The sequence below is a fragment of the Erinaceus europaeus genome, chromosome 9, assembly GCF_950295315.1.
Source record: "Erinaceus europaeus chromosome 9, mEriEur2.1, whole genome shotgun sequence".
Classification (NCBI taxonomy): Eukaryota; Metazoa; Chordata; class Mammalia; order Eulipotyphla; family Erinaceidae; genus Erinaceus; species Erinaceus europaeus.
Genome location: NC_080170.1, coordinates 104,612,313 through 104,636,060, shown reverse-complemented (window position 1 = coordinate 104,636,060; position 23,748 = coordinate 104,612,313). Strand labels below are relative to the sequence as shown.

Genomic DNA, 23,748 nt, shown 5'->3' with positions numbered 1-23,748 from the left:
GGTAGTTTATAAATATGTATGTACACATACATAGAAATTGTTATGTGTCTTCTATATATGGCTTTAGCTATTTCAGAGTGACTACATTGGCTTAGGAGAAAGAGATTCTCAACATTCTTGAATCAGGCTTGGTTTTGTGGGGAGCTAGTAAAGGTTTTTCTCTTTCAGCTTTAGCTTGTTTCTGCGGAGGATTCCGCTTTTTCACAGCCCTGGAATTGTAGAAAAGCTCTGGTTTCAAGACCATTGATTCCCATTTCTGTCAGGGTGAGTTATAAATCAGTTTATAATGCAACCCAAATCTACTAAACAAGGAAAGAACTTATTCTTGTAAATTATTTTTCCAGTGAAGTGGAACAAAATAGAATATACCCACATTGCTAATTAAGATCATGATTAAGTGAAAGATTTAAAAATATCATGTTCAGTTATCTTAACACTTCAAAAGTATCTCCTTGTTAATCTTTAATATATTTGTTTTGGAAACCTAAAGGTTTTCATTTGGTTTCCTAGAGAACATTAGGTCCAGTTCTTAACTCCACCATCTTTGTTTTAATATCAACATTAATTTTTATGTTCCATTAAATTACACAGATAGGAAATGTATTAGTAATTTTTGGTATGATTTATTTCTAACAAAGGATAAATCGAAAGCCTTTTAAATCTGAATTTATAAGACTTATAACTTAGCTGTCATGATTACTATATTCTAATGATGGCATAAATATTTTAATATGATAGTGTCTTTAATACCTTTTTAACTTTTTTATGTCATTTATGTCTTACCAAACTATTAGTTAACCTACTATAGCCCTTGACTGGTAGTCAATATTCTAACTTTTTGTGTAATTTCTTGTTTCTTAATTATTACCCCATATGTAATGTTGGATTTTTTTCCATTGTAATTTTGGATATGTTGCATGAAATCATTAAATATTCAATTCAAAACTGAAAATTTATTCTAATACTGTATATTCTGAATTCTATTTTAGTTGCAGTTGGATGAATATTTAATGTAACAAATCAGTGTACCTTTTTAAATGAATGGGAATTTAACCTGCTCAGCAACATTTTTTATGACTCTTAACTACAGTTTTACCACATTCATATGTCAAGTATAAATTTATTTCCTCAGTGGCCTTGAAAGTTTTCTTCTTTGGGCTATGGGGACCTCCTAAATTTGCTTGTTTCTTATATTTAAGGAGAGTATTAATAATTCTTGTCCATTGTATATAAATATGAAGTCAAATGGAAAAAGTTTCTGCCCACAAGTCTGCTTGCTACACAGGAAATTAGAAAACAATATAAAGTTTGCCTTATATCATCTTTAATCTCATTTTAACTAAATCATATTTGGAGATTCTTACACATAGACCTCTAAATGGAAAAATACACCTTTTGTTTCTAGCAAGTATTTTCATTTTTGTTTAGAAGAAGTGAAGAAATTTTTTAGAAATAGGAAATAAAATATCAAAATACTTTATTAATGGATAAGAGTTATTAATGTCTGCAATAAGCAAATCATTAAAATTTTTTCATACATGTTTGCTACATGATATCTTGGTTGCTTAGTCATTGAAGATAAATAAGCATTTTCATTACTTTCAACTTAATTTTTTGTTTCCTATGTAAATTCATATTTACAAATATTGATTATCAGAAATGAGACAGTTATTTTAACAAGCTGATAATGACAACTTTTTCATCTCACTGAGTCAAAGCAGTTAATGTGGATGTGTCATAAATGATGCCATTTCCATTAAAATTGACTATGGTGTTTTGTATTTAGAATTGTATTGTGACTACTTTAAAGTTCTTTGTTGCTTTTGGACATCTTATCTTTTAACTATTAATAACAATTTGAAGACGTTTCCACAATACCTGTGGATTTTATGCTGCTCTCATTTTATGTTCAGATTTTGCTTGTTTGACATTATTTCACTGTTACTGATACATTTGCTTGTTTATGGGTTTAGCAGATCTTACATTGGAATTGAGTTTAAAGACATCTGATTGCACTTGAAACTATGAAAATGCAGTCATTCTTTGCATTTAGTGAACCTTCCCTACTTACAGAATAGGATCTGTGGTAATATTTATTTACAGATTAAAAGATACATTCTGTCAGGGTGAAGTTAGGTAGGGGTTTTTTTTTGTTGTTGTTGTTGTTTTGTTTGTTTTTATAGAGGCAAAGAAAGCTAATGAAAGAGACCATAGCACCAAAGTGTTTCCTTTAATATGGTGGGGGCTGGGTTTGAACCTAGGTCTTGCACTTGACAAAGAAAACACACTATCCAAGGGAGCTATTTCATCAGCCTTAAGGCACATTCTGACAAAAGAATTTTTCAGTAGCTATAAATGATAGAATATCTGATTTCCCAAACTGTTTAGGTAGGGATATTGATATATTATTTTTATGAGCATCCAGTTCCTGTGCTTGAGTACAAAACAGCCTGTAAAGACAGTAGTAAATGTGTTGATCACTTGTTTTTCTAACAAATTCTTCATATGAAATGACTGAGAATGCAATAGGAAAAATGATAACTTTTTAAAAGATTTTTATTTAATTTAAAATTTTGATGAGTTATTTGTATTGATGAATTACAGGTGTTTGCTCTAATCTTTTTAAATTGTTTTGAGTAACTATGCATATAAAGCCAGTTATCTTGACTTTTAATAATTTAAAAAATATTTGACTTGCTAGGTACATTCTGTATGACTATAGTTCTCAAGTAAAATGACGGTTTTAAATATTTAGGTCTCTGACAAAGAAAAAATAGATCAACTTCAAGAAGAACTTCTGCATACTCAGGTACTTCTGATGAGTTAGAAGCTTGTTATCAACGGATGCCCCCCAAATGTTTGTTGAGATGAGAAAGAAATTTGATACGAATTTGTATGTAACTATTTTGAATGATTCTAATTTGTTGGTCTGCTTTTCTAAGTTCTACTTTGTTTCTTAATTAAAAAAAAAAAGTAATGTGGCAAAAATAGGTAAAATGACTTTTCCCTTTATCCTTGAATGTTTATATTCACAGGCTAATTAAGTAACACTTAAATTGTAGCTGAGTCTATCACAGTTGCTGTGAGCCTATGGAACTTTTTCCTTGATTTCTTTAAAAACCAAAGCCAGTCAGATAATTACCTTCCTAAAGGTATTTCTGAGACTTCATTGAAAAGTTATTTTCTTACTGTTGATATTAGATGGCTAGCGTCTAAATTTTAAATACTACCAGAATTTTGTTACAAATAAAATTTATAAAATTTTTGCCTATCTCAAACTATATAGTTCAACTCCTTTTTATATATTTAAGGTGATTGGAAAAGTCATGACACTTTTTTTTTTGTATAGAAAAACAGAAATATACATCCTGACTTTTCCAACAACCCAATATGTATGCATATATAGTGTTTCTCTCTAGCTGGGTTTACATTAAGACATACTTTGAAAATAGTCTTAATTTCTTGTTATTTACTTTGCTCTTGGGAAGAGTACAGCAACCTAAAAGTTTTTCTAGGATATATTTTCTTTGGTAAAATCTTTAATGTTATATAATGTAAATAAGCATTCTGTTTGTTGAAATAGTTTTTTTGAACATTACTATTTAGGAAAGAATAAAAGGTATAAAACTGAGGGAAATTAGAAAAGGATCATATTTACTAGGGGAAATATATATATATATCTAAGCATCTACTCTAACAAAATAACCTATGCCAAAATAACAAAATTTAGAAGAATTTAAGCCCTCAACTGAGAGTCTGTAACTTTAGAGAGGCTACCTGACCTCATGTTCCTTATCTGTATAACTTTTGCCTCATGCAAAGGGTTAGGAGAGTTAAAATAATTGAAAAACTAATGGTTTTTCATATAATGCATTCTCAAGCACTAATAGCTATAATTATTTTATACCTTTAATAATGGTATAAAATAATATAGCGAACGGAAGAATTTGAATTTTTGTGCCTGTGCTGATAAATAAAAGTTTAATATTCTTTTTCGTTTTTTCCCCCCCTCTTTTTGAGAGAGACAGAAATTGAGATGAGGGAGGAAATAGGGAGAGAGAAAGAGAGCAGGGACATGAACCCAGCCCTTGAGCATGGTAATGTGTGTGCTTTACTGAGTACACCACCTAAGGCTTAAGGTCTTTGATAAGAAATACTACTTCCAAAAGGGTATTTGACAACTTGCTTGTTTCATTTATCAAATTTTAGTGTTAATAATTTCTTCAGTGTCAAGTTGTAAAATATGTTCAGGACAAAATGCCAAATTAAGTATAAAACTAGTGAACTTAAATGTAAAACTAATGAATTTCATGGTCTGAGCTGAGATTTCTAAAGTGAAATATTTAATTTTAGTCAGAAGATGTGGCTTCAGAATTTTGGATTATTGGTATTAACCTGTTGCTTTCTAATATAACTGTTTATGACTTTATTACAGTTGAAATACCAGAGGATCTTGGAACGATTGGAAAAGGAGAACAAAGAATTGAGAAAAATAGTACTGCAGAAAGATGACAAAGGCATACATCATAGAAAACTTAAGGTATTTTAAGTTGATTGTAACTTGTTAATTCATTTTTCTAGTTTCTCTTTAGACTTTCTAAGGCTATAAAATCATACTTGTGAACTGATAAATGCATATATACTTACTATGATAATACATAATATATCATTGCCTTCCTTGTATTTCCAGTTGATGTAAGGCCACTTTCTCAAGTTTGAAGAGTCACCACTGATTTCTGAAAGTTTCTCTGGGCAGTTTGAGAATTGTTGAAGAAGCTTTTATTGCATTGTTGTTGTTGTAGTCATTGGTTCATGGGTATAATATTACCATTACCAATAAACTAAATCTTGTTGTTTCCCCTGTTAACCCATATTAAACATACTAAATTAAATTGAAATATTTATTTCAATGTAAATTTTCTATATGTAAACACAAATTAATATTTACGTATAAAACTGCAGCATATTATAGCATAAGTATCCTAAGGTTCAAAGATAATAGCTATACTTTAACATGTATTAGTAGTTATGACTAAGTCATATACATAAAGCAGTTAAACAGCACAACTTTAACATCTTTATAAGCTACGCATGTCAAATGAGAAGTTATGTCCAAAATTTAATATGTTTTGAGGATTTATCTCAGACATAATATTTTCTCTCATATAGTAAAAGAGTTAAGAGTATATTTTTTAGGTGAATGATATAGCAGTTGCATTCTGCTTGTTTTTAAGATATTAAGAGTAACAAGATAGGCCTTTCCCCTACTTTCTCTTAAACTGTATATTGAATTACTAAATGTGTGATAACCTTTCTTCCCCATGCCCAATGATTTCCTTGTTCAGTTAGTCATTCATCTAACACTTATTTGAAGCTTATTATTTGCTAGGTGCCATGTTTGATCCCTGTTCTACAGAGAATCAGTATAGGACATCTTCCCCTGATGTTTTTGCATTTTAGTCTGATTGGTTATTAAAGTGCACTTAGTTATTCTTACTTTTTAACAGTCTTCTGGATGATTCTTTTCTCTACTGTTATGCTCTAAACGAGTTATTTACTTCATGTGCGAGTACAGCACTGCTTCATCAGAGGCAGAGTTGGGGACCAAACCCAGGACTTCATGAGATCAAGGATTGTGCTTTATGCACTAAGCCACTTGTCTGACCAGAGCATTTCTCCTTTTTGCATTTTCTCACTTCTGTCTGTTTTTCTTATCACCAGTTAGTCCTGACTACTATTTGGCCTTCTTATGCTAGTGATCTTACTTTGTTGATACTACCTCTTCAACATTAAATGATACTTGGGGCGAGGCAGCAGCACAGCTTATAGCACAACATGTTATAGTGCTTAAGGACCCAGGTTCAAGCCCCCAGTATGCACCTGTAGGAAGGAGGCTTCATGAGCATTCTCTGTCTCATCCTCCCCTCTTGATTTCACTCTGTCTCTCTATCCACTAAAAAACATTTTTAATAATAACAATTTATCTTATTTAATTTAAAAGTTAGGAAATTTTTAGTGTACATTATTAAATCTGATTATTACTATATAAAATTACTTGGATAAGAAATATAATTTATTATATACTGTTTCCTATGAATATACAATGGGAAAAATAACATTATGGAAAATGATTTTTAACTTCTCAGATATTTTCCTGACATGTCTGTTGTATTAATGTTTAATATTTTCATAAACAGAATATTGATGTTTATACATATCCAATATAATGCTTTTTATATTTTTCAATTTTTTAGAAATCTTTAATTGATATGTATTCTGAAGTTCTTGATGTCTTATCTGATTATGATGCCAGTTATAATACGCAGGATCATCTGCCAAGGGTAAGTGAAAAATTAACACACAGTGAACTTGCTAATTAACACATATAAAGACATAGACATATATGCTTACTCCATATACTATATTATTTAAATGTATACTAAGTGATGTCTTAAATGCTGAATGTTATTTGACTATTTTCATCTGCTAATATATATATATTTGAGTGTGACAAAGGTTGGCTGTTATATTTGGCAGTATGTACTCATAATATCCATGATTTCAAAGGATCTGAAGTTATTATTTCCCCAGAAAACCAAATTATACATACAGAACTAAATTGAAATAATTATTTTAATTGAAATCTCTTGTAAATAAATCAGTTATGTTTACTTAGAAAGCTGTACTAAATCTTAGTACATACATTTTGTCACTAAGGTCCAAAGATAAATATTTCTAGTTTTTATTAATTTGGACAAATGAGGCCTTGGAGGTTGTTCAGTAAATAAAGTGTTGGGATCTGAACATGAGGTCCTGAGTTCAGTTTCCATTATCACTTATGCCAGAGTGATGCTCTGTGTTCTCTGTCTCACAGGTAGGTAGGTAGGTAGGTAGGTAGGTAGGTAGGTAGGTAGATAGATACAGATAGATAGATAGATAGATAGGAAGGAAGGATGCAGGAGTGAAATTTATCCTCATGGAGCTCAGTGTCTTTGTAAGGAATAAATTAGTTGTAGGAAATATTTGTGGAATAGTACATCTGATTTTAGAAATTACTTTTTAATTAGCACCAAAAAATCTGGCCATAAGTAATAGACTTAGCTAATATTTTGATGTTCATATTTTCATTATGTACATAAGCATTAACATTCTGGTTTTGGATTATTTTTTTTTTCTTGGGAAGGCATTTATTGAGAAAATATACCTTCTAAAGACAGTATATGGACTTGTTCTCAGGGAATGAACAGAAGCCTGACTCTACTCCATAAGGGGAAAGGAAAAAAGATACATAATAAGGGCTTGAGCAAAAAGCTTAGTTAAAGGGATAGTGTGCCTTTACGTGTGTGTGTGTGTGTGTGTGTGTGTGTGTGTGTGTGTGTGTGTGTGTGTGTGTGTATTTGCCTCTAGGGTTATTGCTGGGGCTCTGTGCCAGCACTATGAATTCATTTCTCCTGGTGGCCATTTTTTCCATTTTATTTTTAATAGGACAGAGAGAAATTGAGAGGGGAGGGGGAATGAGAAGGAGAGAGAAATAGACACCTGCAGACCTGCTTCACCACTTGTGAATTGACCCCCCCCCCCTCAGCAGGTGGGGAGTGAGGGACTCAAACCAGGATCCTTGCATAGGTCCTTGAACTTAGTACTATGTGCGCTTAACCTGGTGCACCACTGCCCAGCCCCCTGACATGGATGATATTTTCAAAATCATTTTATTGTAGATATTTTTAAAGATAAAAAATATCTCATTGATATTACAGATCTATTTTAGTTGGCATAAAAATATGGATAAATGTTACTTATTTTGTTCTAAGGTTGTTGTGGTTGGAGATCAGAGTGCTGGAAAAACCAGTGTGTTGGAAATGATTGCACAAGCACGAATATTTCCACGAGGGTCTGGGGAGATGATGACTCGCTCTCCAGTTAAGGTAAGAAAAAAAGACCATCTGGAAAATGATCACTTCAATGAAGCTTGCCCATTGTGTTGAAATGAAGACTTTCAACTGAGGAAAGAATTGCTGTGTGGGAGCTGAGGTTGTTCTTTGTGTATTGTGTATTTGAGATTGTTCCGAATGTATATATTGGGCTGTCTGAAAAGTGATGACACATTTTTAAATATGTCTGGAACAGCCATGGAGGCTAGTGTGACAGGAGCTGAGTGATGGAGCTTCCAGGGTGTTGATCACATTAAGAGGGTGACACTTGAACCCAGACTTGCAGAAAGTATGGAAGGAAACTGTATATAGTTTAGTATAAGAGTGTTTCGTGTATCAAGAAAGTCAATGCAAAGCCCTTGAGAGTTAGGATGGCTGTTGTAGGCAAGAACAGTGAAGAAGCTTGTGTGACTAGAGCAAGTTAAGAGCTGTGAGAGGGGGCTAGGTGGTGGCGCACCTGGTTGAGTGCACATGTTACAGTGCGCAAGGACCCAGGTTTGAGCCCCTGGTCCCCTCATGTTTTTCTATTAATTTCAGGTAACTCTGAGTGAAGGTCCTCACCACGTCGCTTTATTTAAAGATAGTTCTCGAGAATTTGATCTTACCAAAGAGGAAGATGTAAGTAGAATTCACTCATACAAGATTCCTGTGTATAACTTTCTCATCTGCACGAGTTTATAAAAGACAATCCAATGGGATATTTATTCACCAAAGATTTTCCTTGGGTTTTGTTGTTTTCCATTAAATAGCTTGCTGCATTGAGACATGAAATAGAACTACGGATGAGAAAAAATGTGAAAGAAGGCTGTACTGTGAGCCCTGAGGTAAGACTTATCATTCATTTCAGCGATGTTTTATGGAAATCTAATGTTTGTGATTTGAAATCATGGTATTATTGTTGATTTGTAAGTTGTAGCAACTCCAGAAGATGTATATCTTATAAAAGGTTCCAAATAAAATGTTTTGTAGGTAATTTTTTAACAATAATTACTTTTTTTACTTTCTTTTTTAAAATGGTACTTTTTTAATTAATATTTGTTTACAAAGTTACAAGATAACACAGGTATAATTACGATTCCACCACTAGAGTTCTGACCCCATTCACTGCATTGGAAATTGCAGTAGTTCTGCCAAGATCACAGATATGGGTTGATTATTATTTCTATAACTGTCTATATATATTCTTGCCCAGCAATAATTATTTTTAGATTGAAAAAAGAATGACTTTTTCCTAATACCAAATCTGTATAGATGAGATATGAAATTTTAAGAATGTGTATCACCAAAATACAAACCACCCCGTAAAATAATGTATTTCTTCTACCCTTCCTCCCTGAGTAGACCATATCCTTAAATGTGAAAGGTCCTGGACTACAGAGGATGGTACTTGTTGACTTACCAGGTGTGATTAATGTAAGTATATACAGGGGAGGTATTTCTTCTTATTACTATTATGAAAAACATTTATAATGACTTTTAAAACCTTTTTCTTCAAGACTGTGACTGCAGGCATGGCTCCTGACACAAAAGAAACAATTTTCAGTATCAGTAAAGCTTATATGCAGAATCCTAATGCCATCATACTTTGTATTCAAGGTAAATATTATCAAAAAGACTTTAATTACCCTGGTATGCTTCTTTAGCAGTCCAAGCTCTAAATACTGTGTGTTATATAGACATATGTGCCACATATGTGTTACCCTTACCTGCTAGGTATACTAGTAAGTAGAGTTGAAGTTGGGCCTATATTTTATAAATAGCAATGTAGGCATCATAGACATTTTTATTAGATAAGCTTTTCCTAGGTAAGGTAAATACATTTAGAATAATTTTCTTTCTGTACTAGAAATGCAAGCATATAGATAAAAATATGCAAGCATATTTTTAAATCCGTCTTATAATTATTATAGCCTCACTTTTTCTTTATTTCTTTTTCTTCCAGATGGATCTGTGGATGCTGAACGCAGCATTGTTACAGATTTGGTCAGCCAAATGGATCCTCATGGAAGAAGGACAATATTTGTTCTGACCAAAGTAGATCTAGCAGAGAAAAATGTGGCTAGTCCAAGCAGGGTAAGAGCAAGTTCTTTACTGTGAGAGAAGCCTTTGTAGCAGAGAATGGTTGTTTAAAAAGTTCTCTAGTGTGTACTTTACTTTATCAGAGTAATAACGTGTGTTTTTTTGTTTGTTTGTTTGTTTTTTTGGTTCTCATTAAAAATAGTATTTAAGGTTATATTAAATAATTTCTCCAGTTTAAATTAAATTATGTTTTGTACTGACACATAGTTATAACCTCTGGTATTTCTTTTTTAAAAAATTAATTAATACTTATAAATTAGGGTAGTAAAGATTCCTTGGGCCTTAAAGATGCTTTTGTTTAAGGTAAAAATTATTTTTACTGCTTCATCACAAACTGCTTAGCAGATACTTAATGATAGAAAGACACTGGACTAGGTGTCAGACCTCAGCATTATCTTATATACTCCATCACCAACTGTCTGTGTGTCCTTGGCTTTCTGCATCTAACCAGTGCACAGTTCAACCCATCAATTTAGTTAGAGAGAGAGAGAGAGAGAATGATTAATAGTGAATTATAAGTTTGGCCGATCTTTAGAACCATTTTTATCTCCAAAATTCTATGTGTTTTATATATGGCATTCAGTATCTCCTATATTCAGTATTTGGTATTCTCCTATACCAAAGACAGTTTTATTTCAGCATAATACTGTGTACAAGTTTTGCTAAGGGGCAGCTCACAACCTAAAACTGTGTTCTCTACATAACTGTACAGGCGTATTGTGAGGGTCAGGAGTATAGAATCTGTAGCCAAAGGGCTTGGCTTCAGTGCCTGACTCCTTAACACTTGTTAGCCATAACACCTTGGGTAAATTTTCAGTGCTTTGAATTTTCTCATTTGTTGGAAATGAAGAATATTAATGTTAGTGCTCATTGTGCATACTAAGTTACTAAGGTTTAGTAGGTTAAAGACATGTGCTTGCACAAGAGTTTTATGTACATGATCATTGCCTTGTGTTATTTTTATAACTATTCCATATAGAATAACAACAAACTCTAAACACTTTTGTGCTACTTCTTAGTCTCTCCTTTCTACCTTAAACTTTCCAAGACCCTTATGTCAGTGATTCTCTAGGCAGGTCATCCCTAGGATCAGTGATTCTCTAGGCAGGTCATCCCTAGGATCAGTGATTCTCTAGGCAGGTCATCCCTAGGATCAGTGATTCTCTAGGCAGGTCATCCCTAGGATCAGTGATTCTCTAGGCAGGTCATCCCTAGGATCAGTGATTTTCTAGGCAGGTCATCCCTAGGATCAGTGATTCTCTTGGAGGACTCACGGGAGTCAGCACATAGTCATGCTTGTACCTAAGATTTACAACAATAAAATGCTACAAAACAAATGACATATGAAAAGGGCACAAGAGATGTAATCTGGAGGAAACTAGGGCTGAGTTTCCAGTAGAGTCACACAATGTGTGTGATCCTGCTAGCAGCAAGTTGCTTATTAGGGGCCGTACCTAAGGTTTTAGGGGGTGGGTATCATGTAGGCAGGCTCAAGGACCAAAATTCCAGAAGCCCGAAGGAAAGCAGATGTTCAGCAAAAGTCGCATTGCTTACACAATGAGTACTGTTGTTTCAGGAAGTTTTCTATCAATGTAGGGAATTGTTTGCCGGTTAGGTCTGGGATGCCAGTGGAGCACAAAAAGGCCTTTCTTAGATGGCAGTCTTAGGTCTTCACTGTTGACTCTTCTGTGCACAATCTCCATGATGTTGCTTTGCTTTCTTCTTAAGTATTACTCCTGTGACTGGTGTAGAAATGGTGAAAAGTGAGATTGAAGTAAATTCTGTGCCTTCTCATCTCCATCCCTTTCCTCTATTTCTCTTTTCTAGATAGTAAGTTTGTCATATGCATGTATATGTACATGTATATGTATGTATGTATACCAGAGGTTTAGCATTAGTTTAAGGATGTAACTTGTCTTCAAAGTGAGATTCATACTTCAGACAATAATCTGAATGGATTTCTGGAAGGAAAAACTCTTCAACTGTATATGATTGATGGCATTCTGTGGAAATATACATTTTTCTGGGGACAGAGTTTATAGTTTTTATTTCATTTGGAAAGGATTTTCAGTGATTTGAAAAGAACTAGTGAATCCAAATATTTCTAAACAGACAGTCAAACTTATTTGAAGAATATGAAAAATAACAACTGTCATTTATTTTGTGTGTCCAACTCCCTGGTCATGTCATAAAATCCAATAAGGTTTTATTTAATCATTTAATAAAGTTTTTAATTTAAAAAAAACCTTTATTTTTTAAATTAAGTAGCTAGAAAAAGCAGAGCAGAAATTCAAAGCCTGACTCCAAAACATTATTCTAAATTTTAATTTTGGTACACCTTTCTTAATTTTTTAGGTTAGTATAATTAAATGCATTTATTTTGTCCTTAAATAGCAACTGAAGGGGCTGGGTGGTTGGCGCACCCGGTTAAGCACACTTAGTACTATGTGTGGTTAGAGCCCTGCTCCCCACCTGTAGCAAGGACACTTCACAAGAAGTGAATCAGGTCTACAGATGTCAATCTCCTTCCCTCCCTCTTTCCCCCTCTTTCCTCCTCCCTTTTCAATTTATCTGTCCTATTGAAGAAAATAAAAATGAAAAAATAGGCACCAGGAGCAGTGAATACTTAATACTGGCACCGAGCCCCAGTGACTGGAGGGGGGAGAAAAAGCAATTGAAACACATCAGATTTGTATGTTTAACTAATCACATACATATGTGGCATCATTAAATTATTTAGCTTGCATAATGCTTGCATAATTATTTAAGTTGCATAATGCTTTTTTATATGAACCTGTATGTATATTTTTTCTACTTTTTAAAACAGATTCAGCAGATAATTGAAGGAAAGCTCTTCCCAATGAAAGCTCTAGGTTATTTTGCTGTTGTAACAGGAAAAGGTATGCAAAGGTGGATTATTACAACTTACTTTTAGTGATTTTTCTTTTTTTTTTTTTTTTGATTTTTCTTTTTCAAATAATCAAATTGAAAACTGCCATCATCTTTCCTAGGAAACAGCTCTGAAAGCATTGAAGCTATAAGAGAATATGAGGAAGAATTTTTTCAAAATTCGAAACTTCTAAAGTAAGTGCCTCTAAATGCTGATAGATGTTACAGTGAGGAGGCAGTTTATTTATTTTTTTAATGAAAAACTATGTTTGTCTCTAGATAAAGGAAGTCAAAATAGTTCTTGCAAAGAGTCTCAAGCTTTATCTATCTCAAAGACATCTGACAAATGTGTAGAACTACATTGTATGATATAGCAGTCACTAGCCTAATTATATTTTCTTAATTTTTATTTTTATTAGTGATCTAATAGTGATTTATAAGATTGTAAACTGCTGGGGGCTGGCCCCAGCCAAGTTATTAAGGTACTTTCTGAAGGAAAGGGGAGTCAGCAAGACAGTGAAGTGAGAGACATGTTAGCTGATTCAAGTGCAGGAGAGAGGCACCTTTGCCCTCTGTCTACAGGAGGTTTATTCTTAAACAATTTTTACCTGGATATAGTTGACATCATGCAAGATTGTTTTCATTAACATCAGGGATACAGTTGACATCATGTATGATTGTTTTTTATTAACATCAAGAATAACCTTAAAAATTATTATTTTAAAAAATTTTTTATTTATAAAAAGGAAACATTGACAAAACCATAGGATAAGAGGGGTACAATATTATTATTATTTTAGGTATGTTTTCCTTAGAAAGTTCTCTTGGTCTGGGGCATCCTAATCTCCCCTTGGAAGTTTTCCTTGGTCTGGGGTAGCCTAAACCTTCCCTTGAAATTTCCTTGGTCTGGGGCAGCCTAAATCTTCCTTTGAAAGTTCCCTTGGAGTGACCATCTGTGTTTTGACCATTTCCCTGTTTTGAACTTCTGTATGAATCAACATTTCCTCCTTGTAACTCAGTCTAATAGCTTTTCTTCTTAACCAGTTCTTGGATGGGTCTTAACTAGATCATATAAACCATGTCTTTTTAAATATCTAGTAAGCTGTCTACCTAAAGAAATCTTCTGCTGTAAAGTAAGCACATACCATGGGGGCTCTCTTTTGGCTAACCTTTGCATATGTGAAAGTTTACTAACTTCTACCCATATACCCTAACGTTAACTATTAAACTACACAACCTCTATATTCATCACAGATACCTGTAAGTGGAAGCGGGGGTCTATGGGTTGAGGGTAAGCAATAGGGCCTCTTTATATTTAGGTGGAGCCCACAGTCTGCCACTCATACTATAAACCACCCATAGTTCTGGTTTTTGGTTTTAGTCCAGCTAATAGAGAAGCTATAGTGGTGACAAATAGCTCTTTTTCTGAAAGCCTCCTAATGAGTACAGCAGCTTTAGCTCTTTCTTAGACCATTTTTTGTCTTGTTACACTCACTGCCATAATTGTTGTCACTATGTGCTTCCCCTGGGGATCTGTTTGCATTGCCCCAGGTAGTATTTCTGTATTTTCAATATAGTCAATAAGTCCTCAAATTATCAATGTAATTGGAAACAAAGGATGAAGTGCTTCAGTTTAGTCTAGGACTTCCCGCTTTGTAGGCAGCCTTGGCCTTCCCCATACTTTGTAAGGCAGCAAACTTGACTTCACCTCCACCATAAAGCCAAAAGGGTGAATAGTTTCAGTTTAGTCTAGGACTTTCTGCTTTGCAGTCGGTCCTGGCCTGCTGGGGACTCTGCCATACAGCAGACTTGACTTCGCCTCCGCCACTAAACAAAAGGATGAATAGCTTCAGTTTGGTCTAGGACTTCCCACTTTGTAGTTGGTCGTGGTCTGCTGGGGACTATGGCATACAACATACAAGTTCGCCTCTGCCAGTAAACAGGGAGTCCAGTTCCACACCACACCAACCACCAAAGTTCTGTCCCCCTCCCCCAGCAATAACCATCACATTTCACTAGCCTAGTTAAATTTCAATGAGTAATATTAAATATAGTTTAAAACTCAGTGTCTCCGTTTCACTAACATATTTCATGGACTCAGTAACCTCAGGTGGCTAGCAATTACCACAGTAGCTCAGGCACTGAACATTTTCTTCATCACCGAAAATTTTATTGGATTATGCTAGTACAAGGCGTGTAAGTGGTTTTTCTTATTTATTATAAGCACATTCTCAAATCTGCTGATACTGCTGTCTCTTACCTTTTTGGTATACTTTAGTTCTTACTGGTTTTGTTTGTTTGTTTGTTTTGTTTTAGAACAAGCATGCTAAAAGCACACCAGGTGACTACAAGAAATTTAAGTCTTGCTGTGTCAGACTGCTTTTGGAAAATGGTCCGAGAGTCTGTTGAGCAGCAAGCTGATAGTTTCAAAGGTAAGCGGAGTTTTTAAACTAGTCAAAACACACATCAGCGGTATATGAACTGATGAGCTCTAGCACTCATCAGATTCTTGAGTAGATTTTCTGTTAGATAGCATATGAAACATGAGTTACTGTTTGCTTTTTTATTTATTTATTTTTAGTTACTGTATGAGTACTCAATTTTCCTTATTAGTGTAAATTTTGCTAGAAGCACTTTACAAAGTTTGAACAGATAGAAAGTCTGCAGTTTTGGGGAGAAAGAACTACAAAGGAAAGTATACAGGATTGCCATTCCCTGCTTTGTGAGGAAAAGTGAGTGGCGTGGCTCTGGGCAGCCTCTGTGCTTCACTTGCATTGTACTCATTGCTAAGTGCTACTTTCCTGCTCCATGGCTTTGCCTCTGTATTTCATTTAATTAAAATATTACCCTCATTCCCTTTTCACATTGGAAAATTCTGCCCATTTAGTCCATATAATCCCCTCAGTAACCTTGTGAGTATTATTCCCATTTTATAGAAGAGGAAACTGAGGCAGAATAACTTAAGCAAGTAATATACCCATTCTCATATAGCCTCAAATAGCAAAGCTAGGATTTGATTGTTGGTGATATGACCCTAGCATCCATGCTCAGAGTAGCTGAGCTGAACTTTTTCAGCTATGCACATTGTGAATTAAAAGTGGAAAAGCTAGGAATTTTGTTTACTTGATCTATTAAATTTAGTCTGTTTACTATTGCTGTCAGTGGAGCGCTTACTGGCTCCAAACCAACGTTGTTTCAGATAGAAAGAGATATAGAGAGAAAGCAAAAGATACCACTATACCAATGCTACCTCCACTGTGGTAAGTCCTAGACTCGAACGTGGGTCATGTACATGACAAAGCAGGTATACTATCCAAGTGAATTCGCCAGCCCTTCAAGAAATTTCATTTAAGAGCTATTGCACTGAGGACCAGGCAGTGGCATACCTGATAGAGTGCACACATTACAGTGCACAAGGACCAGGATTCAAGCCTCCAGACCCACCTGCAGTGGGGCTAACTTCACAAGGGGTGAAGCAGTGCTGCAGGTGTTTTCCTGTTCCTCTCAATTTTTCTCTGTCTCCATCCAAAACGAGTAGATAAAAATAAGTAAATAAAGAGCAGTGTTGTACCCATGTGTCAACAACTTCCATGTTTACCCAATAAAATGTTAAAAAAAACAAACTATTGCAATGGAGAAACCCAGAATGCTCAAGGGGCTTGAGGTGAATCCTCAGAAATCCATTTAATGTCTATGATCATAACACCCAGAACTCATCCGATCTCATCTGATCTCAGATGCTAAGCAGGACTGGTCCTTGTTAGTACTTGGATGGAAGAAATCCAATTAATACAGGAGATATGTGAGATGACCTTTAATAACTGCTTCAGAAAAAGAAAGAATCCTTGACTCTGAACTTCTTTCCTTCCTTAGCAACACGTTTTAACCTCGAAACTGAGTGGAAGAACAACTATCCTCGCCTACGAGAACTTGACCGGGTAATGTTGATATACTTCTGATGCTTTGTATTTACTTAATTTAATATTTTTATTTTTTTTAATCTGTATTTATTTTACCAGAACACTGCTCAGCTGTAGCTTCTGGTGGTGCAGGGGATTGAACTTGTGGCTTTGGAGCCTCAGGCATGAGAGTCTCTTTGCATAACTGTTATGCTATCTACCCTTGCCCATTTTAATATTTTTTTTAAACAAAACTAGTTGGGATGAAAAATTTGACAAGCTGATTTTTGTCATAACTACAAATGTAGGGCCGAAAGATACATTTTCAGAAGTAGACTGTAATGATTTAAATTATCTATTATATTAAAATAATTAGAAAATGTGGAATGGTGTGGAGAAAAGAACAAGTGAGTATGTGATACCGAGTTTAGTCCTTGCACTGCTCTATTCTGGCTCTCTCTTTTTCTCTCATTAATACGTTACTCTTAAAATATAGTGCCTAAGGTAAAGAATATCCTTTAAAGGTCATACAAAACTAAAGTATTTAGATGATGTAAAAAATTTAAATTGTGTACGAACTCTCCTACCTTCTCTGCATCTACTATGGAGAAATATACTCTCATGAAATTAAATGTCAGTTTCTTTTGGGTATTAATACCATCAGTTGTAAAACACAACATCAATTTATTATTATTAATACACAAAATCAGTTTGTATTATGGACAAATGATGTGGGAACTGCATTCAGAATTCAGTGTACAGGTAAATAATTTTTCAGTCCCTTTGTTCTTACCTTGATATTTACATTCCTAAGAAAGAGACTACAAGAAAAGAGCATTATTTGCTGATATGTGAATGCTTCAAACTGTAATTCAGCATTCTTGCCTGTGAGAAGCCTCCCTTTAGTTATCTCTGAAAATTCTGTCATGGCAAATTGATTATCTTAAAAAAAAACAAAAAAAACACCTTTTGTTTTACTTATCTCTCTATTGCCTAGAATGAATTATTTGAAAAGGCTAAAAATGAAATCCTTGATGAAGTGATCAGTCTGAGCCAAGTTACACCAAAACATTGGTAAGTACTTGACCTTTTATCAAATACTTTACTGTGTAAATCATAATGAAACACTAAAATTTAGATTGATAAAGTAGTGATTTATTGTAACCACTACTGTTATCTAACCGATTATGTACTTCAGTACAGTAAATTATTAAGTATCTTTCAAAATAAATATTTGGAAGGCAATTTTCTTTATACTCTTTTAAAACATGTTTTATCTTTGTCTTTTTTCTGTTTATTTTTTCTTTTGCCTTGTCCTTAAAATAATTTTTGATTCTACAAAAATCACTTGGCCTCTAGAGTTCCATCGAATCATGGTTTCCATAAATATCAAAACAAGGCTACAACTAGAGCAACAAAAGGGAGGAAAATGGCCTCTAAGAGCAGTGGATTCATGGTGCAGGCACTGAGCCCCAGCACTAACCCTGGAGGCCAAAAAAAAAAAAAAAAAAGATTTGACATAAACTGTGGAGCATTCCTTAGCTATAAGAAAAGATGAACTTTGGGAGTCAGGCAGTAGCGCAGCAGGTTAAGCGCAGGTGGTGCAAAGCGCAAGGACGGGCAGAACGATCCTGATTCAAGCCCCCGGCTCCCCACCTGCAGGGGAGTCCCTTCACAGGCGGTGAAGCAGGTCTGCAGGTGGTTGTCTTTCTCTCCCCCTCTCTGTCTTCCCCTCCTCTCTCCATTTCTATCTGTCCTATTCCAACAAGGACAACATCAATAACGACAACAATAGTAACTACAACAAGGGCAACAAAAGGGAATAAGTAAATAAATAAAAATTAAAAAAAAAAGAAAAGATGAACTTTAGCCTTTTTCTATAACATGGAAGGAAATGGAGAGGGTCACGGTTTAAAAAAAAAAAAAGCCAGAAGAAATATGCAAATACAGAAGATAATCTCACTCTTATGTGGGATTTACGGAAACAAAGCAAGGAGCCAGGCAGTGTCAAACAAAAACAAACCCTTAAACTCTGAATTCAGCAAAGGGGTGGGGTGAGTTCAAAGAATAGAACCCAATAGATTACCACAAAGGGTTATGGAAACCTTAGTCATAGGTGTGTATGATAAAAAATAGAGCAAAGGTAGTGATTATCCTTGAAAGAGGATAAAAACAATATTGTTAATTACTATAAGAATATCAAATAAAATCAATTTGAAATGTGACTTATACACATCACAACACAACAGGCAAACACAACAAACAGTACCAACTGTTCTTAGAATGAAAACTTGAAAATACTTGTCCTTTACAACCAACTTGCCCTACATATTTGTTCTCTAAGACTAATGGTTATTATTGTTGTTGTTGATGTTGTTCATTGTTGGATAGGACAGAGAGAAGTGGAGAGAGGGGGAGAGAAAGACAGACACCTGCAGACCTGCTTCACTGCCTGTGAAGCGACTCCCCTGCAGGTGGGGAGCCAGGGGCTCGAACCGGGGTCCTCACGCCGGTCCTTGCGCTTTGAGTGAGCCATGTGCACTTAACCCGCTGCGCTACCACCCAACACCCATGTCAGATCTTCTTTAGCCACTCTTCTCTCATGGAGCAACTAGGCTGTTGCTAGATCTTTCTTAGATGTTGTAAATAGCACTGCAGTGACAATCAGTGCATATGTATCTTTTTGCATTTGCATTTTTGCATTCTATAGATAGTGGAATTGATAGATCAGTGGTAGTTCTGTTTTTAATTTTTGAGAAATCTCCATTCTATTTTCCATAGAGACTGGTCCAATTTTTATTCCCACCAACAACAGGTAAGGGGTTCTTAACACCAGCACTTGGATGTTTCTGGTCTTATTGATGTAGGTGATTCTTCCTTATCTTCTTTGCTTTCAGTTCTTTACTTTTTTGTTCAGCTATTATATTTTTAGCTCTATAATTTCTCTTAGGATTTCTTTCATACTTTTCTATGACTTTGTTGAAGTTCTCTTATGTTGACCTCATTTCAGTATCACTAGGACTACCTTCAAAGAGAAAGGACTTTTGTTGTGATTTGTTTTTTGTTTTTTTGTTTTCATGTTTGTTTTTGAAGCATAATGTTTTTCTAGTTTTCCAGATTTTGCTCTTGAGTCATCTGATGGTGTGTGAGTTTCTCTATAGTGCTCATTGACCATGTGAGCTGAAAATTAATTCTTGTGCAGCCTGACACATCACATTAGTGAATCTCTAAGTCTACTAAATGAAAGAAGATAGAGAAAATAAGAGGTCATGCTGCATAATTGTATTTATATAGAGTTCTTGAAAATATAAAAGGAATCTGCACTGATAAAAGTTCTCGCTTGAAACGTTGAAGGATGTTGAATATGTTTATTATCTTGATTGTGATGATATATAGTTTGCATGTATGTCAGGCTTTAAATATATACTTACTGTAAATTGCTGATTCTTCAGTTAAGCTGTCTTTAAGAACTTGTTTTCTGGTTAAATTGAGTGTTCTTGTGGCCAGAGTAAACACTGCATTTGCAGGAGTGAGGTCCCAGGCTGACCGCCCCCCACCACTACCACCACATATGTTAGAGAAGTGTACTATGTCTTTCTCACAGAAAAATAAATAAATCTTCTGAAGTAATAAATACATGTTCATGAAACTTGTTTTTAATTCCAGGGAGGAAATCCTTCAGCAGTCTTTGTGGGAAAGAGTATCAACTCATGTGATTGAAAACATCTATCTTCCAGCTGCACAGACCATGAACTCAGGGACATTTAACACTACAGTGGATATCAAGCTTAAACAGTGGACTGATAAACAGCTTCCTAATAAAGCAGTAGAGGTTAGGATATAATTTAATTCAATGGGTAAGAAGCATTATCTGCAGGGGATAGGAGCTGTGAATTTTAGGCTTTATTATCATCACAGCCACTATTTTTCTTTATGGTCTATATGCTTCATTTGTTCTTTATTCCTCAGTTCTATGTTGGGATTAATCTTAATGCTTCTACTAGTTCTAGAGTTATAAAAATGTATTACTTAATTGATTTGACATTGTTTTGCAGTACTGGTTTTTCTTTCAAAGAGATTAATTAACAAAACCAGCCAACTATGCTTGAATGTGAAGATATTTAAGTTTCTCTGAATAGAGATTCCATACACCATATGTTAAATAGGTTTATCAATTTTTTATAGGACTCAATTATACTTAAATAATCACTTCTTTAGTTAGGACATTGACTGAAGATTAAACTAGGAAATATATATGTGTATATATATATTTTAGATAATCAATTGGCTAGGGAGATGTCTCCCTCAGCCTGTAGAGAGCCAACAAAGCACCTGTTTAGGTGAGGCCTTCCACTCAGTGCCCAACATCACATATGTCAGAAAGTCAGAGTAGAGTGATGTTCTGGTATGTCTCTCATAAAGTAAATAGTAAGTTGCCAAAAATGTCTGTATGAGTGATATGTGTATTTATATATAAAGAGAAAGGAGAGCCTTGTCTCTATGTAAAGAGTATCTGTATGCTTGAGTGTTTGCCTCTTTTGTGAGCAGTCTTTGAATTTTTTTTTTTTAACTAATGAAAATACTATTTGGATTACCTCTTGGTCCTTGCATTGTATAGTCTGATGGTTTTCTCCTCAGGGATGTTAACAGGACATGGGCAGAATTCATGAAGAAAATGAAACAATATACTTGAAACACCTGACACCATAGTTAGTGCCAAAGGCTGTTATATTGAAAACACTTTCCAGAACCAAGCATTAAAATTAAAATTCATGTGGAAGTAATATATATATGTGTGTGTGTGTGTGTGTCTATTTTTGTTAACTCATGTATGAGTAGCATATGCTGTGTCATCCTTGAGCTGTTAGTTAACCTTCCTGTTTCCTTATCTATAAAACAAGAATGCTAATGTTGGCCTGCCTCACGAATTGTTATGAAGAATAAATGAGATAATATCTGTAAAATGCTCAAAAAATACCCGGTCTATTGTATAACCTCAGTGAATGGCAGCAGCTATTATAAGAATCATCATTATTGTTGCCCAAGTTGATTTGCCCTGCATGTTACACTCTGATGAATGGCTGTTCTATTTGAGGACCAGGATGTCCTGTGCTTCTGTGTGAAATTGCTCACCAAGTTAGCATTATTGTTAAAATTAATTTCAGTTTTCATACTACTTTAGCAACAGACGTCAGTGTTTAATGACAATAAAGGACTAAAGGTGTGCTTTAGTCCTTTTCTACCCTTCTCCAGACCTAGCTTGCCCTCCTCTGTTCTCAGTTTTCTCCCTGCCTAAACTCCATGTTGACAACCCTGGTTGGTTCTCCATGTGCTTACCCCAAAAGAGAGCTGGTAACTGCCACTTCACTAACTTCTCACTACTACCCCTGACATCTACCTGGGCCTGTCTCATCATGGGAAATTTTCACATCCTAAGATTCAGGAAGCAGAAATAAAGCAGTGATTATACCTTGCCTTGACTATGTATCCTTCAGTAATAGCCTTTCTTTTTTATTATAATTATGATTTCTTATGTTACAAATGAAAAGAAATTTTAAAAAACCACCTAATTACAAGTAGATTGAATTTTTGATTCCTTTTGGCTCTACCCCCTTCCACTGCTCAGATAACTAGGAGTTCATTATTATGCAACGTTAGATAATGTTCAGCTCTATTTGAAAATACTGATGCATTTCTTCATTTTTTTTTTTTTTTTGCTTAACACCAAAGAGGTGAAGAAGACTGGCTCAGTAAGAAGTTTCAAACTTTTTGCAGTGTATTAGAAGCAGGATAACTTGGAGGTCATACAAATTGATTTAAATAAGTGGTCTTTGACCAGTAACTGAATAAAGTGACTACTAGTGTGAGATCTCTAGACTAGAGTTTATGTTTGCTACTCTTTTTTTAAATGTAGTTTCATATGTATTGACCACATCAGCGTGGCTCTAATTTATTGTTATTTTTATGCTACACATTACAGTATATTATATAAGTACAGTTGTGTTCTTTTAAATACCTTTAGGTTGCTTGGGAGACGCTACAAGAAGAATTTTCCCGCTTCATGACAGAACCAAAAGGAAAAGAGCATGATGACATATTTGATAAGCTTAAAGAGGCTGTTAAAGAGGAAAGTATTAAACGCCACAAGTGGAATGATTTTGCAGAAGACAGCTTGGTATGTTGTTTGTGTAGTTGGGTGTTTACATCAGCTTTGTTTGACTTCTCATATTGATATTTGATTATGGTAGGTTATTTTCGTATTACTATAGAGATTAGATTCTGAATTTAAAATAATGAAGGGAAGAAAGATCTGTGAACCTCTGACATATCTCTGCCCTTTTAAAATTACCCTTTGCTATTTCATGACTGTCATCTCCCCGTCTCCGCCCACCCCACCAAGAAAATCAAAGTTTGCAAAAAACAAACTTCTCTAAACTTGCTATAATTGGTATCCACTAGCCAGTTACATGGGCTGCTGCTTTTTAAATTTTTTTGGTAATGAAAGGATTAGATGTACTAATTTCCAATGTATTTAAGTCATAAAATATTAGATTCCTAAAGCCATTACTCTAGTTACCATGTATTGAATGCTTATTAGGTGCCAGAAGCTGCTAGGTATTTTGTAAGCATTGTTTAGTTTAGTTATTAAGCTACTGTATTATTGTAATTGACAATGCTGAGATACAAAGCCTTCCCTAACTGCAAAGTCTAGCTACTGACTTCCTCCACTTCCTGAGAAATCTTGTGTGTTGTCAAACCACCATAATCAAACCTTACTAAGTACCTGCTCTTCTCAGACAGCAATTAAAAGCACTGTTGAATACAAGAGAAGATAATTTTCTAGGAAAATGAATAGTCTTGCTATGGAGTGAACAAACTATAATAATGTTTGAAAGAAGCATTTATCTTGTGGCCCAGGAGGTAGTGCTGTGGGTAAAGTATTGAACTTT

At 34.6% G+C, this 23,748-nt stretch overlaps 1 protein-coding gene across 4 annotated transcripts in view; it reads left to right on the top strand.

Annotated features, from left to right (window-relative positions):
• The window catches only part of OPA1 (OPA1 mitochondrial dynamin like GTPase), an 86,033-nt gene that overhangs the window by 26,596 nt on the left and 35,689 nt on the right, over nucleotides 1-23,748 (top strand). For all 4 annotated transcript variants that reach the window (XM_016185698.2, XM_016185699.2, XM_016185700.2 and 1 more), the window contains 16 exons: nucleotides 2,756-2,809; nucleotides 4,436-4,540; nucleotides 6,255-6,341; nucleotides 7,812-7,925; nucleotides 8,469-8,549; nucleotides 8,681-8,755; nucleotides 9,273-9,344; nucleotides 9,428-9,527; nucleotides 9,874-10,004; nucleotides 12,838-12,910; nucleotides 13,022-13,094; nucleotides 15,216-15,331; nucleotides 16,773-16,837; nucleotides 17,796-17,872; nucleotides 20,465-20,630; nucleotides 22,821-22,973. In XM_016185698.2, the coding sequence (XP_016041184.1) occupies nucleotides 2,756-2,809; nucleotides 4,436-4,540; nucleotides 6,255-6,341; nucleotides 7,812-7,925; nucleotides 8,469-8,549; nucleotides 8,681-8,755; nucleotides 9,273-9,344; nucleotides 9,428-9,527; nucleotides 9,874-10,004; nucleotides 12,838-12,910; nucleotides 13,022-13,094; nucleotides 15,216-15,331; nucleotides 16,773-16,837; nucleotides 17,796-17,872; nucleotides 20,465-20,630; nucleotides 22,821-22,973 (1,542 nt within the window). The remainder of the gene's footprint in view (nucleotides 1-2,755; nucleotides 2,810-4,435; nucleotides 4,541-6,254; nucleotides 6,342-7,811; nucleotides 7,926-8,468; nucleotides 8,550-8,680; nucleotides 8,756-9,272; nucleotides 9,345-9,427; nucleotides 9,528-9,873; nucleotides 10,005-12,837; nucleotides 12,911-13,021; nucleotides 13,095-15,215; nucleotides 15,332-16,772; nucleotides 16,838-17,795; nucleotides 17,873-20,464; nucleotides 20,631-22,820; nucleotides 22,974-23,748) is intronic.